This window comes from Protopterus annectens, chromosome 10.part0 (assembly GCF_019279795.1).
Source record: "Protopterus annectens isolate FY-2018-M chromosome 10.part0, PAN1.0, whole genome shotgun sequence".
In the NCBI taxonomy this organism is placed as follows: Eukaryota; Metazoa; Chordata; order Ceratodontiformes; family Protopteridae; genus Protopterus; species Protopterus annectens.
In genome coordinates, this window is record NC_056744.1 from 821831800 (window position 1) to 821848318 (window position 16519).

The 16519-nt window shown below is 40.3% G+C and overlaps 1 protein-coding gene across 1 annotated transcript in view; it reads right to left on the reverse strand.

Annotated features, from left to right (window-relative positions):
* LOC122813358 (COMM domain-containing protein 6-like) overlaps positions 1 to 15942 on the reverse strand; it is a 388320-nt gene extending 372378 nt beyond the window's left edge. Inside the window, exons 1-2 of the mRNA XM_044085631.1 lie at positions 15816 to 15942; positions 5076 to 5134 (exon numbers count right to left, since the gene is read on the reverse strand). Of these exons, the coding sequence (XP_043941566.1) occupies positions 5076 to 5134; positions 15816 to 15840 (84 nt within the window). The 5' untranslated portion in view covers positions 15841 to 15942. The remainder of the gene's footprint in view (positions 1 to 5075; positions 5135 to 15815) is intronic.
* Between the last annotated feature and the right edge of the window lie 577 nt (positions 15943 to 16519).

The following is a 16519-nucleotide window of genomic DNA, read 5'->3' on the forward strand; positions in this document are numbered from 1 at the left end:
TGAGGATTACTGTCAATCAAGAAATCCAGACATAACAGTTTAATAACTACTAATGCTCAAAAAATCATGTTTATGGGAAAAACTCTTCCTAGCAACATTTTATGTGAATTAGTGTAATATTTAAAATCTGTCCTCAAATTTTGGTCTTTGTACCCCCAGTATGATTGGATTTGCCCAAAATTCTTGAGCAAAGTAGTCGAGATGTATGTGCAGTCTCTCTCACATACACACACACGCAAACACATAAGCAATTGCATTACTATTGGTTTATTTTTTGCTCTCTAAAAGAGATAGTATAGCAAGTGTAAAAGGTAAGCACATAAAACACACAACCCAGTTACTTTTGTTATTTGAGTCATTTTTCATTTTTGTCTACTTTTTTTACCACATTTACCAAGTGTACACAATATGGAGGCCATTTGTTTTCAGTCCAGGCTTCACAGCAACTTAATAAGCTGCCGTGAAGCTGTGGACTTGATACCAGAGTTGCCTCAATCAATATCCCACTGAAGAACATCTGTTCTCCAACAGGGTAGTTACGTATATATATTTATATCCGTAAATGCGCGCGTGCGCGCACACACACACACACACACACACACACACACACACACACACACACACACACACACACACACACACTTCTGAATCGCAAAATAATGAAATATCAAATTTCAGTATTTTGAGACCAGAATACCAAACGGCCAAAACCACAAAAAAAACGAAACTGCAAAATAACAAAAAACAAAACAAAAAAAAATAATACAACTACACATACAACCTTCCCCAAAACATAAGTAGAAAACACAACAGAAACAAAACTAACACAAGTTTTTGCAGGGGGGCAAGCTCCCCTGCACCTCCCACCCCCACTACTTATATATACCAACTCCGAGGTTGGACTAACATGAAATACGAAAAAAACATCTACTTCTACCTGCCCTATCCAACCTACTCAAATAAAAATTAATGAATTCCTACCCAAAACCCTGAAAATGTAAATACCTACCTGAATCTCCGTAAACAGGTACACATCAGCAACCACGTACAAATCCCAGACCAAGCTACACTAGTACACCAGAAAACACACACCACTCCACACCACACCACAACTACCGGGAATTCGATAAATGCAGATTTGTTAAAGTGCAGTTTCAAATAACTGCACTTTCAACATTCTGGTCTCGAAATACTGAAATAGAAATTTCAGTATTTCGAGATTCAGAAGTGGACCCACACACACATATTTACATACATACATATACACACATATTTACATACATACATATACACACACACGCACATACATAAGTATATACGTACATAAACAGGTTCATACTAGGCTAGTCTGCAGACCATTACAAGCCTAGCCAATAACCAGTGGTCAAAATCTGTACTTTGCATCCATCTATATGCATAAATATGCAACAGGGGGAGACAGCAAAGCAGGCACTCAGCTCCCCACTGCATAATGGACGGCTGTGACCACTTCTTGAACCAGGAACTGGACAACTACAGAGGGTACGGCATAATCATGAGGAACAGACTGAGGAGGCCGCGGCAAGAGCAGGGCATGCAGCCAACCCTAAACAGCAACAACAATTGCTCCATCTTCATCTTATCCCATGTGCACTTTTTAGATGCACACATCAGTGTACTGAGCAAAGGGTTCACTTTCACCCCCACCCAAAGAGCCAACCTGGCCTCAGTACTTTGAATTTCAGGCTTTTCCTCAGGAAGCTTAATTTAAAATACCTACTCAAAGATTCCACCAACGACACAGATATAATCACCAACCTAGCCTAAACTAAAAAGCCTGTTCAATCCGGTGTTGCAATCCACTCTAGCAGCATATCTTAATATTTGTGAGAGAGACTTAAGAAACCTGATCAACCAAAAAAGTGCAGACAAATGGTTCAACCTCCACCTCCCAAACTGGCAGCCCTGAAAGAACTCCGTCAAAACAACAATATCCACATTTTGAAAGGCAATGAAGGCACCTGGGTTGTAATAATGTTACATCCAAAAACCTGAAGCTGCATTGTTTACTAATGATTTTTACAAGGTAGTTACTCTCAAAGATGTGTTTAGAGACTTCAGAGTGATAGACAAATTATTCTATCTGTCAGCAAACCTAGCCTGGAGAGCCCTTTCAGCACAGTTAGCAGCCGTAAGCCCAAAACTGAGAAGGTCTCTCAATATGTTGATAGCAAACTCAACCTCATTGTACAGTCCATCTGGTTCTATTTGAAAGTCTCATAGATTTTCTTCAACGAGCTGTACAACTACCAATCAACAATGCTGACAATTTTCTGGTCACGCTAGACACAGAGTCGCTTTATACTAGCATCCCCCATAAAGAAGGCCTTCAGCTTACCAAGCTATTCCTCTCCAAACATACCGCCCTCCCCGCAACTCTATTAAGATTATCTGTGACCTCATTTCTGTTGTGCTAAGGTACAATTTTTTTCACTTCAGCCAAATGATCCATCACCAGCAGTGTGGGGTAGCCCTGGGGTCCAAAATGGCTCCAGCTTATGAGAACTTGGTACTTTAGTGTGTGGGAATAAGAAATTCTTACCTAAATCTCAGGCTTCCAACACACCAGACTCTACAGTCACTACATAGAAGATATTTTTGTCATCTGGTGTGGCAGCAAGGCAGAACTCCAGGCCTTATAGCTGGCAACATCAGTTTTGTCAAATTCACAGTCTCAGGAATGGGCAATAAGCCCACTTTTTAGACATGGGCATCACCCTAGATAAAGAGAACCCCTGCTTCAAAAGATGGACCTCTTTAGGAAGGACACTTGCAGAAATATTTTCCTGGAATACACTAGGCTACATCCTAAGTTCATGAAAAAGAACACAGTCAAAGGGCAGCTCATTAGGCTATCCTGCATCATCATCAGTGATGACATATTCAGCCTGGAGTGCTCCTTCCTGAAAAAACTCTTCCTGGACCGAACCTCTGGTCAGCTCAATCCAAGAAGAGGTTGCCCTTTGCAGGCACACCAGATTCCAGCTCATCCTAAAATCCAGTTTTTAACCCCCAAACAGAAAATGTATGATTTTGTCCTCAGCTTCTCCCTTCCTAACAGCCAGGATATGCACCCCACCCGGTACTTCCGGACTGAGAACTGATGTATCATAACAACAAAGAGCTCTGCTCCACTCTGGGGAACAAGCCACAGTTTTGTTACAAAAAATCCTGGACACTCAAGCATACCTTCAAGCTGCACCAAGATTCCATCTTCCAGCTCACCCCACAGGCATGTTCCCATGTAACCGCTGTGTTGCCTGCAAACACATTATTGCTTGTAATGTTTTCCATTTTACACATTGTAATTTCAAACTAGAACTCAGACAGCATTTTGAATGCAACACTTTCAATGTAATTTACGCTGCTATCTGCAATCAATGTAGCAGTTTCTACATCAGCAAAACCTCAAAGAGACTGTCGGACAGAATAAAAGAACATTGTGTCATGGTTTCTTTTGAGCTGCGCAAAGAACATGCTGGCAAAACACTGCCTAACCTGCCTGGGACAACCCTGCTTCATATTTTTAATTCTTGAACCCATCGAAGACTTCAAAGGCGATGTTAACCTCCTTGATGTCCACAAACTTAGGTGGCAACTGCTACTCAACTCCAAAGCTCCTCCAGGAATCAAGGGTAACAAACATTAAATGTGCGATAAAATTCTACAGATAGCACTCTACCAGTGCCTTCAATTCTCTACAGATTTTTGTACTATTTCTACTTTGAGCAAGCCTCGTTCTTCCTACCAAGTAGAATGTAGTAAGTGTCTTTACCATGACTGGTGGCTTTACCTGTTTGCACTGTTTCATTGGCTCTCACACTTGTTACAGTGCAAGCTTACAGTTAATTTACAGGCATGTTCTGACTGACTCAATCTCTTTCACTGATTAGTCCAGTACTTTTCCCATTCATAATTTAATTGGTTCTTCCTTAATAACTGTACTGTTTTTCCTGATTGGTCCACTAAGTCTCTCACTGATTTGACTATTAACCCCTTTTGCTTTGCTTGATTAACTCTAATAATACACTGTCTTTGGTACAAAAACATCTTTTTTGAATTGTTTTATTCACTTTCTGATAAAGTTCTGCAACAATAAAGGATGAAAGTGCTAAATTATAAACTGTTCTTCTTGTCCGACTGTTTTTCCACATCCCTACAAGATTTTTTCTAATACGTATATGTGGGTCCCCTTCACATGGTCGACATTTCACAAAGCCGAAGACCATACGGCCGAGACTGTATGTTCAACTTTTGAAATGTCGACCATGCAGAACAGGTATCTCCATATACTGCGGAATGGAAATATTTCCATCTTCCGCACTGTAGTGTGATCTCAGAGTTGGTATATTTAAATTCCGGGGGGTGTGGGGGGTGGAGCCCCACATGGAGGGGGGTGCAGGGGGGCTTGCCTCCCTACTAGCAATGTTTAGGTTAGTGATTGTTGTTTTTTGTTTTGTTTTACATGATCGAAATTTCAAAAGTCGATCATATGGTCTCGGCCATATGGTCTTCTGCTTTCTGAAATGTCGACCATGCAGAACCGGCATCTCCATACAGTGCGGAATGGAAAGACACACACACTCACTCACCCCCCTGGAATCATAACAACTCCCTTACCCCCCCCCCCCCCGTCTAGTAAATATACTACTGGAAAGATGAATCTGATACAAACATGTTTCGTTATAGACAGAGGCAGCACTAAATTAATGCATGACTGATTTAACAAATTTGCTTCAATAAAAAAAAAAAATGCAACTGCAAACCACTAATAAAGCTCACTTTATCCTTAAATGTTGAAAATACAGGTTCACAAGCAAGTAGTAGTCAATCAGCAAACATAGTAAAGTTAAGTTCACTAAACAAGTTACAGAAAATAATAAGCCTAAAACTTCAGGGTTTAACTGTATATTATAGCAGCATGTGGAAAAAATATAAGAAATAAAATCCACTTGACCACTGCCCTACACCTTCGGGTAAAGAAACACTTTGCTAATACTGTATTTTAAAACAAACAAAAAAAAAGTTATACTTACTAATTCTGCAAATAAGTCTTGAGGAAGTTTACCAATATTTTCAACAGCGCTGTCAAAATCTGTTTACAAAAATACAGCATGTTATGAGCAAACTAATGTAATTAAACATACCTGTTTATTAACAAAATTGTAACAGAACAAAATAATTTATCTAGTACGAGTATGACCACTCACTTTTTCTTAGCTTTTTTTCCCCTAAACAACACTAATAGTCAGGTAACCTTGCCAATTCCTGAAAAATAAAAATATTAAGGCTGCAGATAATTCTCAGATGCTTTCTTCTACCCATGTCTAGTACAGTATGCAAGCATCGACACAGATGCTTTCTTTTACCCATGTCTAGTACCGTATGCATGCATAGACACAGATGCTTTCTTCTAACCATGTCTAGTACAGTATGCAAGCATCGACACAGATGCTTTCTCCTACCCATGTCTAGTATAGTATGCATGCATAGACATAGAGACAGACACACATGCAGACACAAAATCACGTGCAGCCACAAAGATGCGCACAAAATGCCCAACACACCTGATCCTGTTCCCCCTCAGCCTAGTAACTACCATGCCCAAACTTCAGCACCTATTGTGGAAGGGATCATAGCAAAACTTGTGTTCACAAACCTCTACATTCATGGGCAAGTTGGTAAATGTTCAGCCCCTACTGCTATGACAAGAGACTGGGTCATTAGCATACTATGTTAGTGAAGGGATAACATACACCAGCTGCTTCCACTGACAGAAGTACAGCTGCATCACACTGCAATGTAAGGGGAAGTACAGCTGCATCACACTGCAGTGCAAGGGGAAAAATGGTTGTGGCAGTGCACTTGTCTGCACTGTAATGCAAACCATATTACACTTTTAAATCTTTCAGTATTTTTCTCTTCTTAACGAGAGGGTCATTCCAGGGAATGGTGACACTGCTGCTGCTCACATATAACTTGCCATTTCTTGGAGGTATGACACTGCACTGCTGTATCGGCTGTAAGTTGTCTGCAACAGCACACCCCCACTTTGTAACTTCCATTCACTACTCCCTAGTGCAGTATTTCATTCGCTTGTAAACTGCACACTAAACTGCAATCCCATTTTGTGTACCTGGACTCCCCCAGGAAAGCAGTTGTATATGTCCCTCCCCCAGAGAGTACAGAGGGATCTGACAACTTTTATGAATTGCTTGGAGCATGATACAAGGGCTTACTGCATATCAGCCCTATACAGCTGCATACATTGTTTATGAATAATGCCCAGAAATTGCAATAACTACCATATTTACAACACAAACAAAGAATACAAATGCATACTTTCAGTCTGAAGCTGAAGTATTCGGCCAAGCAGCTATATTCTATTTTATTCTATAGTGTCTGTGGGAAATTCATTTTCTCATGACATTTTTATCTTAAACAGTATTCTGATACAACCATGTTAGAATAAAGTTGGCAATCAGTGAATCATCATAAGTGAGTTAAATGCTACAGACAGGCAATCCAGAGTGACCTATCTCAGAGTTTAACCAGGATTTTAAGACTAGCAGATGTTTCCATTCTTCAGGAATGGCTTTCTGTTTCAGGAAGTTTTATAAATACTGTCAGGACACCGGTTATAACTCTCGACTTCTTTGCTCAAGAATTCTGAGCAAAGCCAAAAATAATGACAGAATAAAGGCTGAGAATGAGAATTTTACGTATATAACACACACACACACACACACACACACACACATTTAGATCTATGTATATTATTATTTATTTAGAAATTCTTAACCATGGTAGAACACAGACCCCACTGTACCCATTTCCATCTCAGCCCAGGGATATATTACTCTAATTCACTTAAAAAGTTAACACATGTTGTATCAACATGCATTTTTGGACATTAAGTATTAAACTCTAATGTATGGCATTATTCACAGTCTGTAATCTTGAATGATTTATTACAAAAAATGTTACAAGGGGCAGGGAAATAATATGAGCACAGTCAGGGACAAGCTATGAATTCAGGGACAGAGACAAGTATGCATTACTCTCTGATGACTTTCACTCACAAACATCACTGGCACTGCCATTATGGTTCTGCGTTGGGGGATATTGCTGCAGTGCTTTTAGGAATAACAAGATGGCCATAATTTCTTTCATTTACCATCACAAATACAAACCTTACACATGACAGGTGGCTGTCCTTCCTAGTTTGGCAAGAAGAGGATGTCTGTGAAAGTAACTGCTCATTACCACAATGGTGCAGTGAGTGGAGTTGCCTTTTTTTTTTCTTTTTCTTAAAAGGGCTTTGCTCTGAGTTCTTGGGTATGGCATTTTCTATGCCGTGTCTGTATCAATGTCTCTATCCATGTGCTTTTCTCCAGCACCTCAAAAATATATTAGGTGAACTAGCATTTCTCCAGTTTCCCTGAAGTTGAACATGCAGAGTGTACGCAACATATCTCACACATACACACTAATGTCAGGCACATATGCAACTCTTCTGGATAGCAGCTGGGTAGCAGTATAAAATGCAGTTACCAAGTAATTATCTTTCAAAAATAAAGCATAAAATACATTACAAAACATTCATACGTTAAGAGCTTCTAAGGGACTGGTGGTCCCCACACCCTGAACTATATAAATGGATTTAGACCTAGAATTAGTGGTGGTCTCTGCCTTCAAGTACACCAATTCTGAAACTAGCCCTTCTCAGAGATGTGTAAAGAAAGCTGCGGGGGGATGGGGGTGGTCCCTGTAGCTTGTGGGAAGGATGGAGATGGTGTGGTCATTATTTCTTTCATTAGTCTCAGTGTCAAAAATCATGAGTTGACTCAACAGCTTATTATAGCTTATGCTAGAGATGGGTACCTTGTAGTCATTGTGAGAAAAGTTAAAACAGACTTCAGCTGTGTGCAATGAATGTTACTACTGCTTGTGAAGGAACTATATTGTCTAGAAGCAACAAGTTGAAATACATTAACATTACGTTATTTTCAGTTTCCAAACAATCACACATCAGGCATGTGTACAGGTGACTGCCTTTGGGAGGGTAGGAGTGAGGGAACATGCCATGTGATATTATACACACACAAATATATTTTATACACACACACAATAATATAAATCATTTAACTGTAACCATTTGAACCTCTGCTTTCATCCCACCTGGTCTAAGACCAGAGGGATGCACACTTACCACTTTTTTGGGAGGGGGTTGGAGGCAGTATTCTCGGGTACAACTTATGTATCCAAACAAACACTGATCTTCATAATTTATTGTGAGCTACTATTTTGTCAGCTTTTTTTGTCAAGCCTGTGGCACAACTTATTTGTTCATTCAATGAAAAAAAATAGAAAAAAATTATTTTCCTACTCATGGTTCTTGTTCAGAGCACCACTAGACCAAAAGATTGGGTAAATGCTCTAAAATGCATCTCAGAGCATCTATAACCCTATGGTGCAACAGTTATTTCCTACAGTTACTATTATGTTGCCTTGCAGGTAAGGTGTATTGACAGGATGCAAGGAAACGTAAAGGTGTGTGTGGAAAGCATGCAAGGAAGAGTAAAGCTGAACATCAACACCACCAAATTTCTTTCCTTAATCATAATTTTTGATCAAGCCATCACTGAAAAAAGGGTTGTAAAAAACTTTAAAATGCCCTTCAGAGCTTTCAAAAAGCCAAGGCTTCTTGAAAAAACTGATGACTGAGGCAAAATGTGGCGTAGGCAGCCTGTGATTGCTGCAAAACAAGAGGGAAGAATTGGAAGATGTGTGAGGCAAGGGTGGGGTGGGAGTGGGGGTGAAATAGTAGGCAGTGTGAGGCACCATGGATCCCTTTACCTAGGGCACTATTTCACCTAAGGCTAGCCCTATACATAGGATTGTTGTAATGTATCTTCACTGCAACTAAATGCCAGTAGCAGTATTCTTCAGGAAGGAGCATTTACAATTATGCATTTCTTAGCATTTACTTTTAGTCCACCGATCTGACACCAGTTAATTGTCTGGGTCAGCCCTTCTTGGAGAGTGTTAGTGGGGGATTCTAGGACTGCTCCCAATTTGCAAATGTCTGCAAAATTAATCAGACAGAGGCCCTTGACGTTGGCCTTGACTCCAGAGGATTAGATTTTCAAAAAAGGAGAGGCCCCAGGACCAATCCCTTAGGGACTCCACTGATGACTGCCCTCTTTGCAGCAGTGGAGTCCTCAGTTCTAACTTTCTGGGTCCTGTCTGTGAGCCAGTTGCATATCCACCGGTTGACATAAGTGTTTACACCTAATCTCTTGAGTTTGTCAACAATGCCTGGGTGGGGTACTGTGTTAAATCCCTTGGCCAGGACAGGGTAGGCTGTGTGAACCATCTTGTCCTCATCAATTGCTTGGGTGACCTTCTCAAAGACGTCCACCAGGATGAGCAGGCATGAACTGACCTTGACAAAACCAAACTGGGTTGGGTTCAGTGTCTAGAAGTTTTGTATGCCATTATTGATCGTTTCCATGGCTTTTCATATGAGACTACAGAGACTTATGGATCTGTAGTTGCCAGAGTCCTTAGATGTCCCGCCTTTATGAGGAGGGATGACGGTCGCCATTCACAAATTATGAGGCCATAGTTAAATAGTCACTCCAGAGGGTCTGCTAGGTTGTGCTTCATGTTATTTAGAAGGCAGCCTGGGTTACTGTCAGGGCCCACTGATGCAGTGCTGTTGGCCTTTGACAGAGCATTGAGGACCTGTTCCCTAGTGATAGTTGGGGGAGATATACTTGGTGGTGTATCCTGATGGGAGGCTGTCTCGGAGAGATGGATTAAGTTAGTGATGAATTTCTCTGTCAGTAGGTTTGCTACAGCTTTCTCTCAGTGTAGTTGATTCCATTAGCAATGAGCTCTGTACAAGAGATTGTGTATTGCCTTTGAGGTTGTGGACATACATAATGAACGCCTGTTGGTTGTCCTTGTCCTGGGTGGCCAGATTTACCTCAAAATTGTCTTTGATTGACTTTATTTGTTCTCCAAGTTGTTTGTTTAATTTAAGCTGGGGAGGGACCCTGGCCTCCCTCAGCTTAAACAAGCAAATAAGACTTTGTATGAAGTCCTCCAAAGCACACTACAAATCCAAATTAGCTTCCTCAACTAAGAACAGCCATAAGGCATTCTTTAGTTACATCTGTAACCTAAAAGGAAAGGCCCAGATTTGTGCCAAACTGGTAGTTAATGATACCACATATACTGAGCCTGTGGGCATAGCTAACCTGTTAGCAGAGAAGTTCTGTGAAAAAAAATTCACTCCCCTGTCCCCGCCATATGTACCACATGACATCCCAACCACCTGTCCTCTACCTTGTATCTCTAAAGAGCAGGTTGTAAATGCCCTCTCCAAGGTCAAAAACACAGCATCTATGGGATCTGATAACATCCCAGGCTGCATCTTACATGGGCTCAAACAAGAATTACACCACCATTGGGTACTCTTTTCGGTCATAGTCTAAGCACCGGCTTCATCCCAGCTGAATGGAAAAAGGCCATTGTTATCCCCTTACACAAAAATGGTGCTTCCACTGACTCTGGGAACTACATACCTATTAGCCTGACTAGCCTTATCCGCAAGGCCATGGAGTGAACAATCATGGATCTTAACAAAGATATAGGTAATCTCCAAACACTTGACCCTACTCAAACTGGATTTGTCAAAGGGAGACCTGTAACCAGTGGTGATCCACAGGGATCAGTCCTGGAACCTCTACTGTTTGGAAACTATTTCTCAAGTACAAGGTAAAACTAAAGGTCTGTGTCTGACAAAGTTTGCGGATGACTGCAAACTAGGCATGGTCATAGAATCTCCAAACTGTCAACATCCTAGAAGAGGGTCTTATACAAACAAATGACTGGTGCCAAAGTCATGGCCTTAAACTCAATGCAAAGAAATGGATCATCATCCCTTTCGGTAAGAGCAATGTTCCTGCTAACTACCACACCAATAGCAACACCCTAAGTACGCACTCAGTGGTGAGAGACCTGGACACAGAGGTTGACAGCAACTTTAACTTTGATCACCATGTCTCTACAGTGGTAAGAAGGGCATTCTATACTGCTCATCTCATAAATAAGGGCATTGCTTCCAGAAAAAAAGTAGTTATAACCTCTCTGTACTCTTCCTTCATTAGGCCAATAATTGAGTACAATACCCCTTTTGGTTATGTACCTTTCCAAGCACCTGCAGCAATTGGTGAGACCACAAAAGTACCTCAGAAGGAAAATTCAAGGTCTTCAACATCTGTCCTATGTGGATCATCTGAAATCACTGTCACTTTATTCTGTTTCATACCGACTACTCAGAGACAATCTCTGCCTTGCATATAAGGCAGTCGTTCACCCTGCTTTATTGGAAATGCTGCATACCCACAAGTCAAATGGTATACAGGTTACTCGTGGTAAAGGCCTTAACCTGGTATGTGACATTAATAGAACCTGCTGGAGGGACAGATCTGTCTCCCAGAGGGACTCCCTCTTCATGTCAAGCAGAGAACCCCATTGGCCCTCTTCAAACGCAATCTGGACGATTGGATGGGTAACCTTAAGTTCACCCCAGGGGGTTCCACCTGTGTCCCTCTTTGACAGGGCAACAGGTGCTGATTGTGGAAATAAGAGTAAAACTTGGCTAGGCTTGTAAGTGCCCTAGGGTCATTAGCCTAGTAACCTCCTATGATTTTTTGACAACATTTTTATCCTGCAATATGCTACGCACCCTAATTTTTACCACAACTTTCTTCCTTCTATTATACAGACAACTGATGTGAATACACCAGGTTGACTTGTTTCTTGAGTTAGTTATGTACTTATTCCTAGTTGGTACAGCTGCCTGTATTTAGATATCAATATGCTTGTATAGGATTTCTGTGAAGGGTTTCCCATAGGCAGCAAGGTTCTCAGAGTTTGGGGTGACTTCAGATTTTGCCAAGTTATCACTTAACACTAGGAAATTAGCCTTAGAAGAGTCGGCACATTTCTGGATTTGCTGGGAATCAGTGTTTTTTGTTTTTTTTTTTTACTTCAAAGCTGACCATTCTGTGGTCCGACCTTACCAAAGAGGATATTGAACTAGGGGATGTGCAGAGCTCTCATATTAATGACAACCAGATCCAGTATGTCCGTGCCTCTGGTCAGAGTACTGCCAATCTTGTCCAGTGAGTTTGTGTGTACTAAATCCAGGAACCTTTGTGTCTGCATATTTGGTGTCCTACATAATACCCAGTTAATAGCAGGGTAATTAATGTCATCCATGAGCATGGTAACTGAGTTGGATGATCAGTGCCTGTTAGGTTAAATATATGTTATAGGTTTCCTAGATCACAGAGGGGACCTACAGCTTGAAAGCAAGTGGCATGGGATTTTGCCATGGAGATGCTCAAGTGCATCATCCTGTTAACAAGCCTTAAGATACATTTATGTAAATCGCGACACCTCCACCTTCAGTCCCTAGCTGTGTAATAGCTTGTCTAAATGCTTGGAGGGCATTATAGCCTTGCACTGCAGGTGTGCTCTCCATTGCTTTAAACCAAGTCTCAGTGACTGCAAAAATGTCAGCATTCTCTAGAGTCAGGAGAGTTTGTAGGGAGCGGGGTTTCTTATTTAGACTCCTGGCACTGAGCAATAAAACCTTTAGATTTTCTTGGTTCTGACTTGCTATGTTAGAAGGAATGTCAGGTTGGTATCACCTAAAAAGGCAATATTGGGGAGTATAACATTTTATCAAATACTTAAAACAGTCTAAAGGGGAGAGGTGCAGACAATTCCTGGCAAAGCAAAGTGGTCTGTTGGCCGTCTCCTTCTAGGCTGACAAATACTGCCCTCCCTTAGAATGATACCGGAAACTAAAGCAATTGTTAAAGTCAGTCATCTTCTGTTTACACTGTGGCATGACCTATGGAGAAAGAAGTACATTGCTCAGTGCTTGACTCACAACAGCCTGGGCCACATATTCCAAGAGCTCCATCATGTCTTTCTCCATATAGTCTAGGACAACATATGTCTCAAATCATTTACACCCACATGGACAATGACAGAGTTACACTGATGCTTGCAATCCGGTAACCTGAGCGCATGCATAATCTGGCAGATTATGGTCCCTTATAAACAAGTGACCATAACTTTCTCCTTACTTACCCTGCTGAGCAGTGTGTCTCACAGTGGAGTCTCCAGTAACCGGGATGTTGGGTTGTGTAGCGACTTGCTTATGGGCTTAGAAGTAGAGGGGCCATGACATGTGGCTGTATATGACAGGGGGTATTTGGGGTTAAGAAAGGCTACATTTAAGTGTCTCCACATACGTAGGTCGAAGTGTCTTGTAGAGGAGTTTGAGTGGTCTGTAGATGTGTTGTTTCATGTAGCATACCAAGGATCTTGTTAAATACTTAATGTAACATAGTCTTTAAGTTTACCAAAGTGGAGTTTGCCGTTAATAAATTTGGTAACTATTATATAGAGGAATGAATATTGTTCATTTACTTGACCTATTAAAAGCCATGGGTATTCACTGTACAAACAATGTCATCTTCCTCAAAGTGAATGAATTCAAACTTCAATCCCTTTTCTAGATTGCCTGTAGTAGCTGCTGCAGTCAGGAATCCTCTTTGTACTTTACAATACAGTACATTTTTTTATGATTATCTCCCAAAAGCATTACAGCTTATACAGAGTAATTAATCTATAACCGTTTTAACACTGATAAACATATAACGAACTTGCATAACATAAATACTCACAAGAAAACATTTTTTATACTTGCAGTGGACATTAGCTGAAAATAACGATCACTTTTGTTGTTAAAAAGAATGTGCATTTTTAAATACAGTGGGGGATAAGACAGGCATGATTATCAGACTGTGATCACAAAACAGTTGCATATGGCTACACTCCTGCTATAGTATTCATCAGCATGCTGTGTCAGTGCACCTGTACTACAAAGCTAGAGCTGACTATAGATAACTTGCTGCTAATCTAAAAATAACCAAAGATTTAAAACAAGAACATGTTCATCTTTCTCTGACTGTTGAAGTGAGATGGTTGCTTTCCTCTAGCAGCTTCCTAAGTTTATAAGATCACTATTTAAAATCTGTCCTTATTTGGGAGCCTTTACCCCTCCCCCTATTCTATTTGGCTTTTTCCAGATTTCTTGCCCTGAGAATAAGTGGCATGAATAATTCACAGTTTTGTATTGAGTCATGAGATGCTATAAAAGGAGTAATGCCTGTTTCAGCTAGAAAGATTACAGCAAAATTATCACTGCCATACATCTGTTTTAGTAAAAGCATGCATGCATTTATACAAGTATAACACAACACTACACAGAAAGGGGTTCAGAGCCATGCACCACGCACATATCTAGCATAGCTTAAAATATACCATGCTTCCTATGGCCAGCTGTGGCATTATGTAATACTGTCTGGACAAATAGATACACTGGTAGCCACTAGTCTTTCAAAAGTAGCTTCCATAATGAAAAATAAAATACATCTCTCATTACTGTCAACACTTGGGAACTGGCTTAACTTACAAGTGGAGAAAGTAATTTAAACCTGCAAAATGAAAATACTGCAGCAATGAAAACTGCATTTCAGCTTCTTATGGAAGCAGCTTTGGCATGTTTCACCTGAGGAGTAGTCTCACTCTTGGGACTTGGATGAGACAACAATAGCTGAAAGGCCACATACTCCACTAAGGATTACCAAAGGCCAAGTAGACATCTCACACTGAATAGGCAAGTGTAAGGGGAATGCTAAAAAGGACCGAGAGAATAGGGAAAACTGACCACATCAGCTGCCATCATAGGCTGATGATTCAGCATGCAGCAGAAGGAGAAAACAAATGTTAAAAAATGTCTAATTCATACTGAAGACACTATTGCCACTGCCTCGTCTTTAATCCCTTATCAGGATTTTGCATCCAATCATCGAGTCTGGGTATTTCGTTGGCGCGCCGTCAATACAGCTATGCTTACAGTAACCACGGTGCCATCTGACAACACCACTGAAGTATCTTCTTTAGATCTTTTCTGAGTTGATATACCACAAGGAGTCCATCATAATGAATAAAATGCACTCGTTGGTACACACAACTATGACAGCTGAAATTTATTTTGCGAGGTAGTGTACAAGTTATGACAGCAACACAACTATTTAAAATAGAGTAACTACAAGGGCGCACAAATAAGTGCAATTTACTCAGAAAATGCGCAAAAAAGAAGAAACGAGCAGTATAAATGATAAAATACATATAAAAAGAAAAACACATACAAACGTATGCTCTCTCACGAGCAATATCAGCAGATACAAATTTCACAACCTCTAATAATAACTGCATGCCTTAAATGCAAACATATATTGCTGTAATCCTACATTACAAGATCAATACTACTCATTTAGACAGTGACAGATGTAAACCCCAAAATTAAGTGTAAACAAAGCATAAAAAAATAACCCACGTGTTTAAAACAGTTCTCACTAGTATGTCACACCATGAATAATTGTGCTCACAGAATTTCAAACAATCCACCCTCGCAACGTTGCTCTTACTAATGCAAACTACTTTAAAACAGAACTACATTTATATCAGAAAAAAATAAGCTTATTCAAAATCTTTCTTAAGAATCTATGACTGACAATGAATGAAAGAAACACTGCACTGTTTTCCAGTACTTCCGGTACATACGACGCGCACACCAGCACCTCATTAAAAAAAAAATCAACAGTATTAAAACCTACCCGATCCTAAACCATCCGCAAACATTCCTGCAGGATGTCAACATTAGTTAAGTCCAAAGAAATTGTCGATATACGTCAGTACGGAACGTCTACTTGATTTTGACCATGTTGTACGTCATACATTTACTACGGGTGGGGCGGAGTGTTGGAAAGGAAACCAATTACCAGCCGGTCATGTTGCATACAAACGTACTAAATTGGTAAGGACTACTCGTACCTCTTAACTGTCCAGATTTTTTGCACCATATTTTTTATCTGTTTCACATAAAATGTTCTGTTTTCTTGCATAGCGTTGAAAATTGAAGTCAGGAGTTCAGGACATTTGAGTTTCAGGCTACATATCCTTCAGAAAATACATAACAACACATAACCTATTATTCTAGCATCTTTCTAAGTTTATAAGATCACTATTTAAAATCTGTCCTTATTTGGGGGCCTTTGCCCCTCCCCCTATTCTATTTGGCTTTTTCCAGATTTCTTGCCCTGAGAATGAGAGGTATGAATAATTCACAGTTTTGTATTGAGTCATGAGATGCTATAAAAGGAGTAATGCCATATGTGAAGTGTTTAAGTCTGCATGGGTGTAATTTAGTGAACTCAAATGAATACACTTTCTTTCTGCTCATCTTTCAGAAACACCATAGCTGCTTATAGTTGTGTAACGTCCAATGAAAGTTTGCTTAATTAGTAAATAATGACAGGGG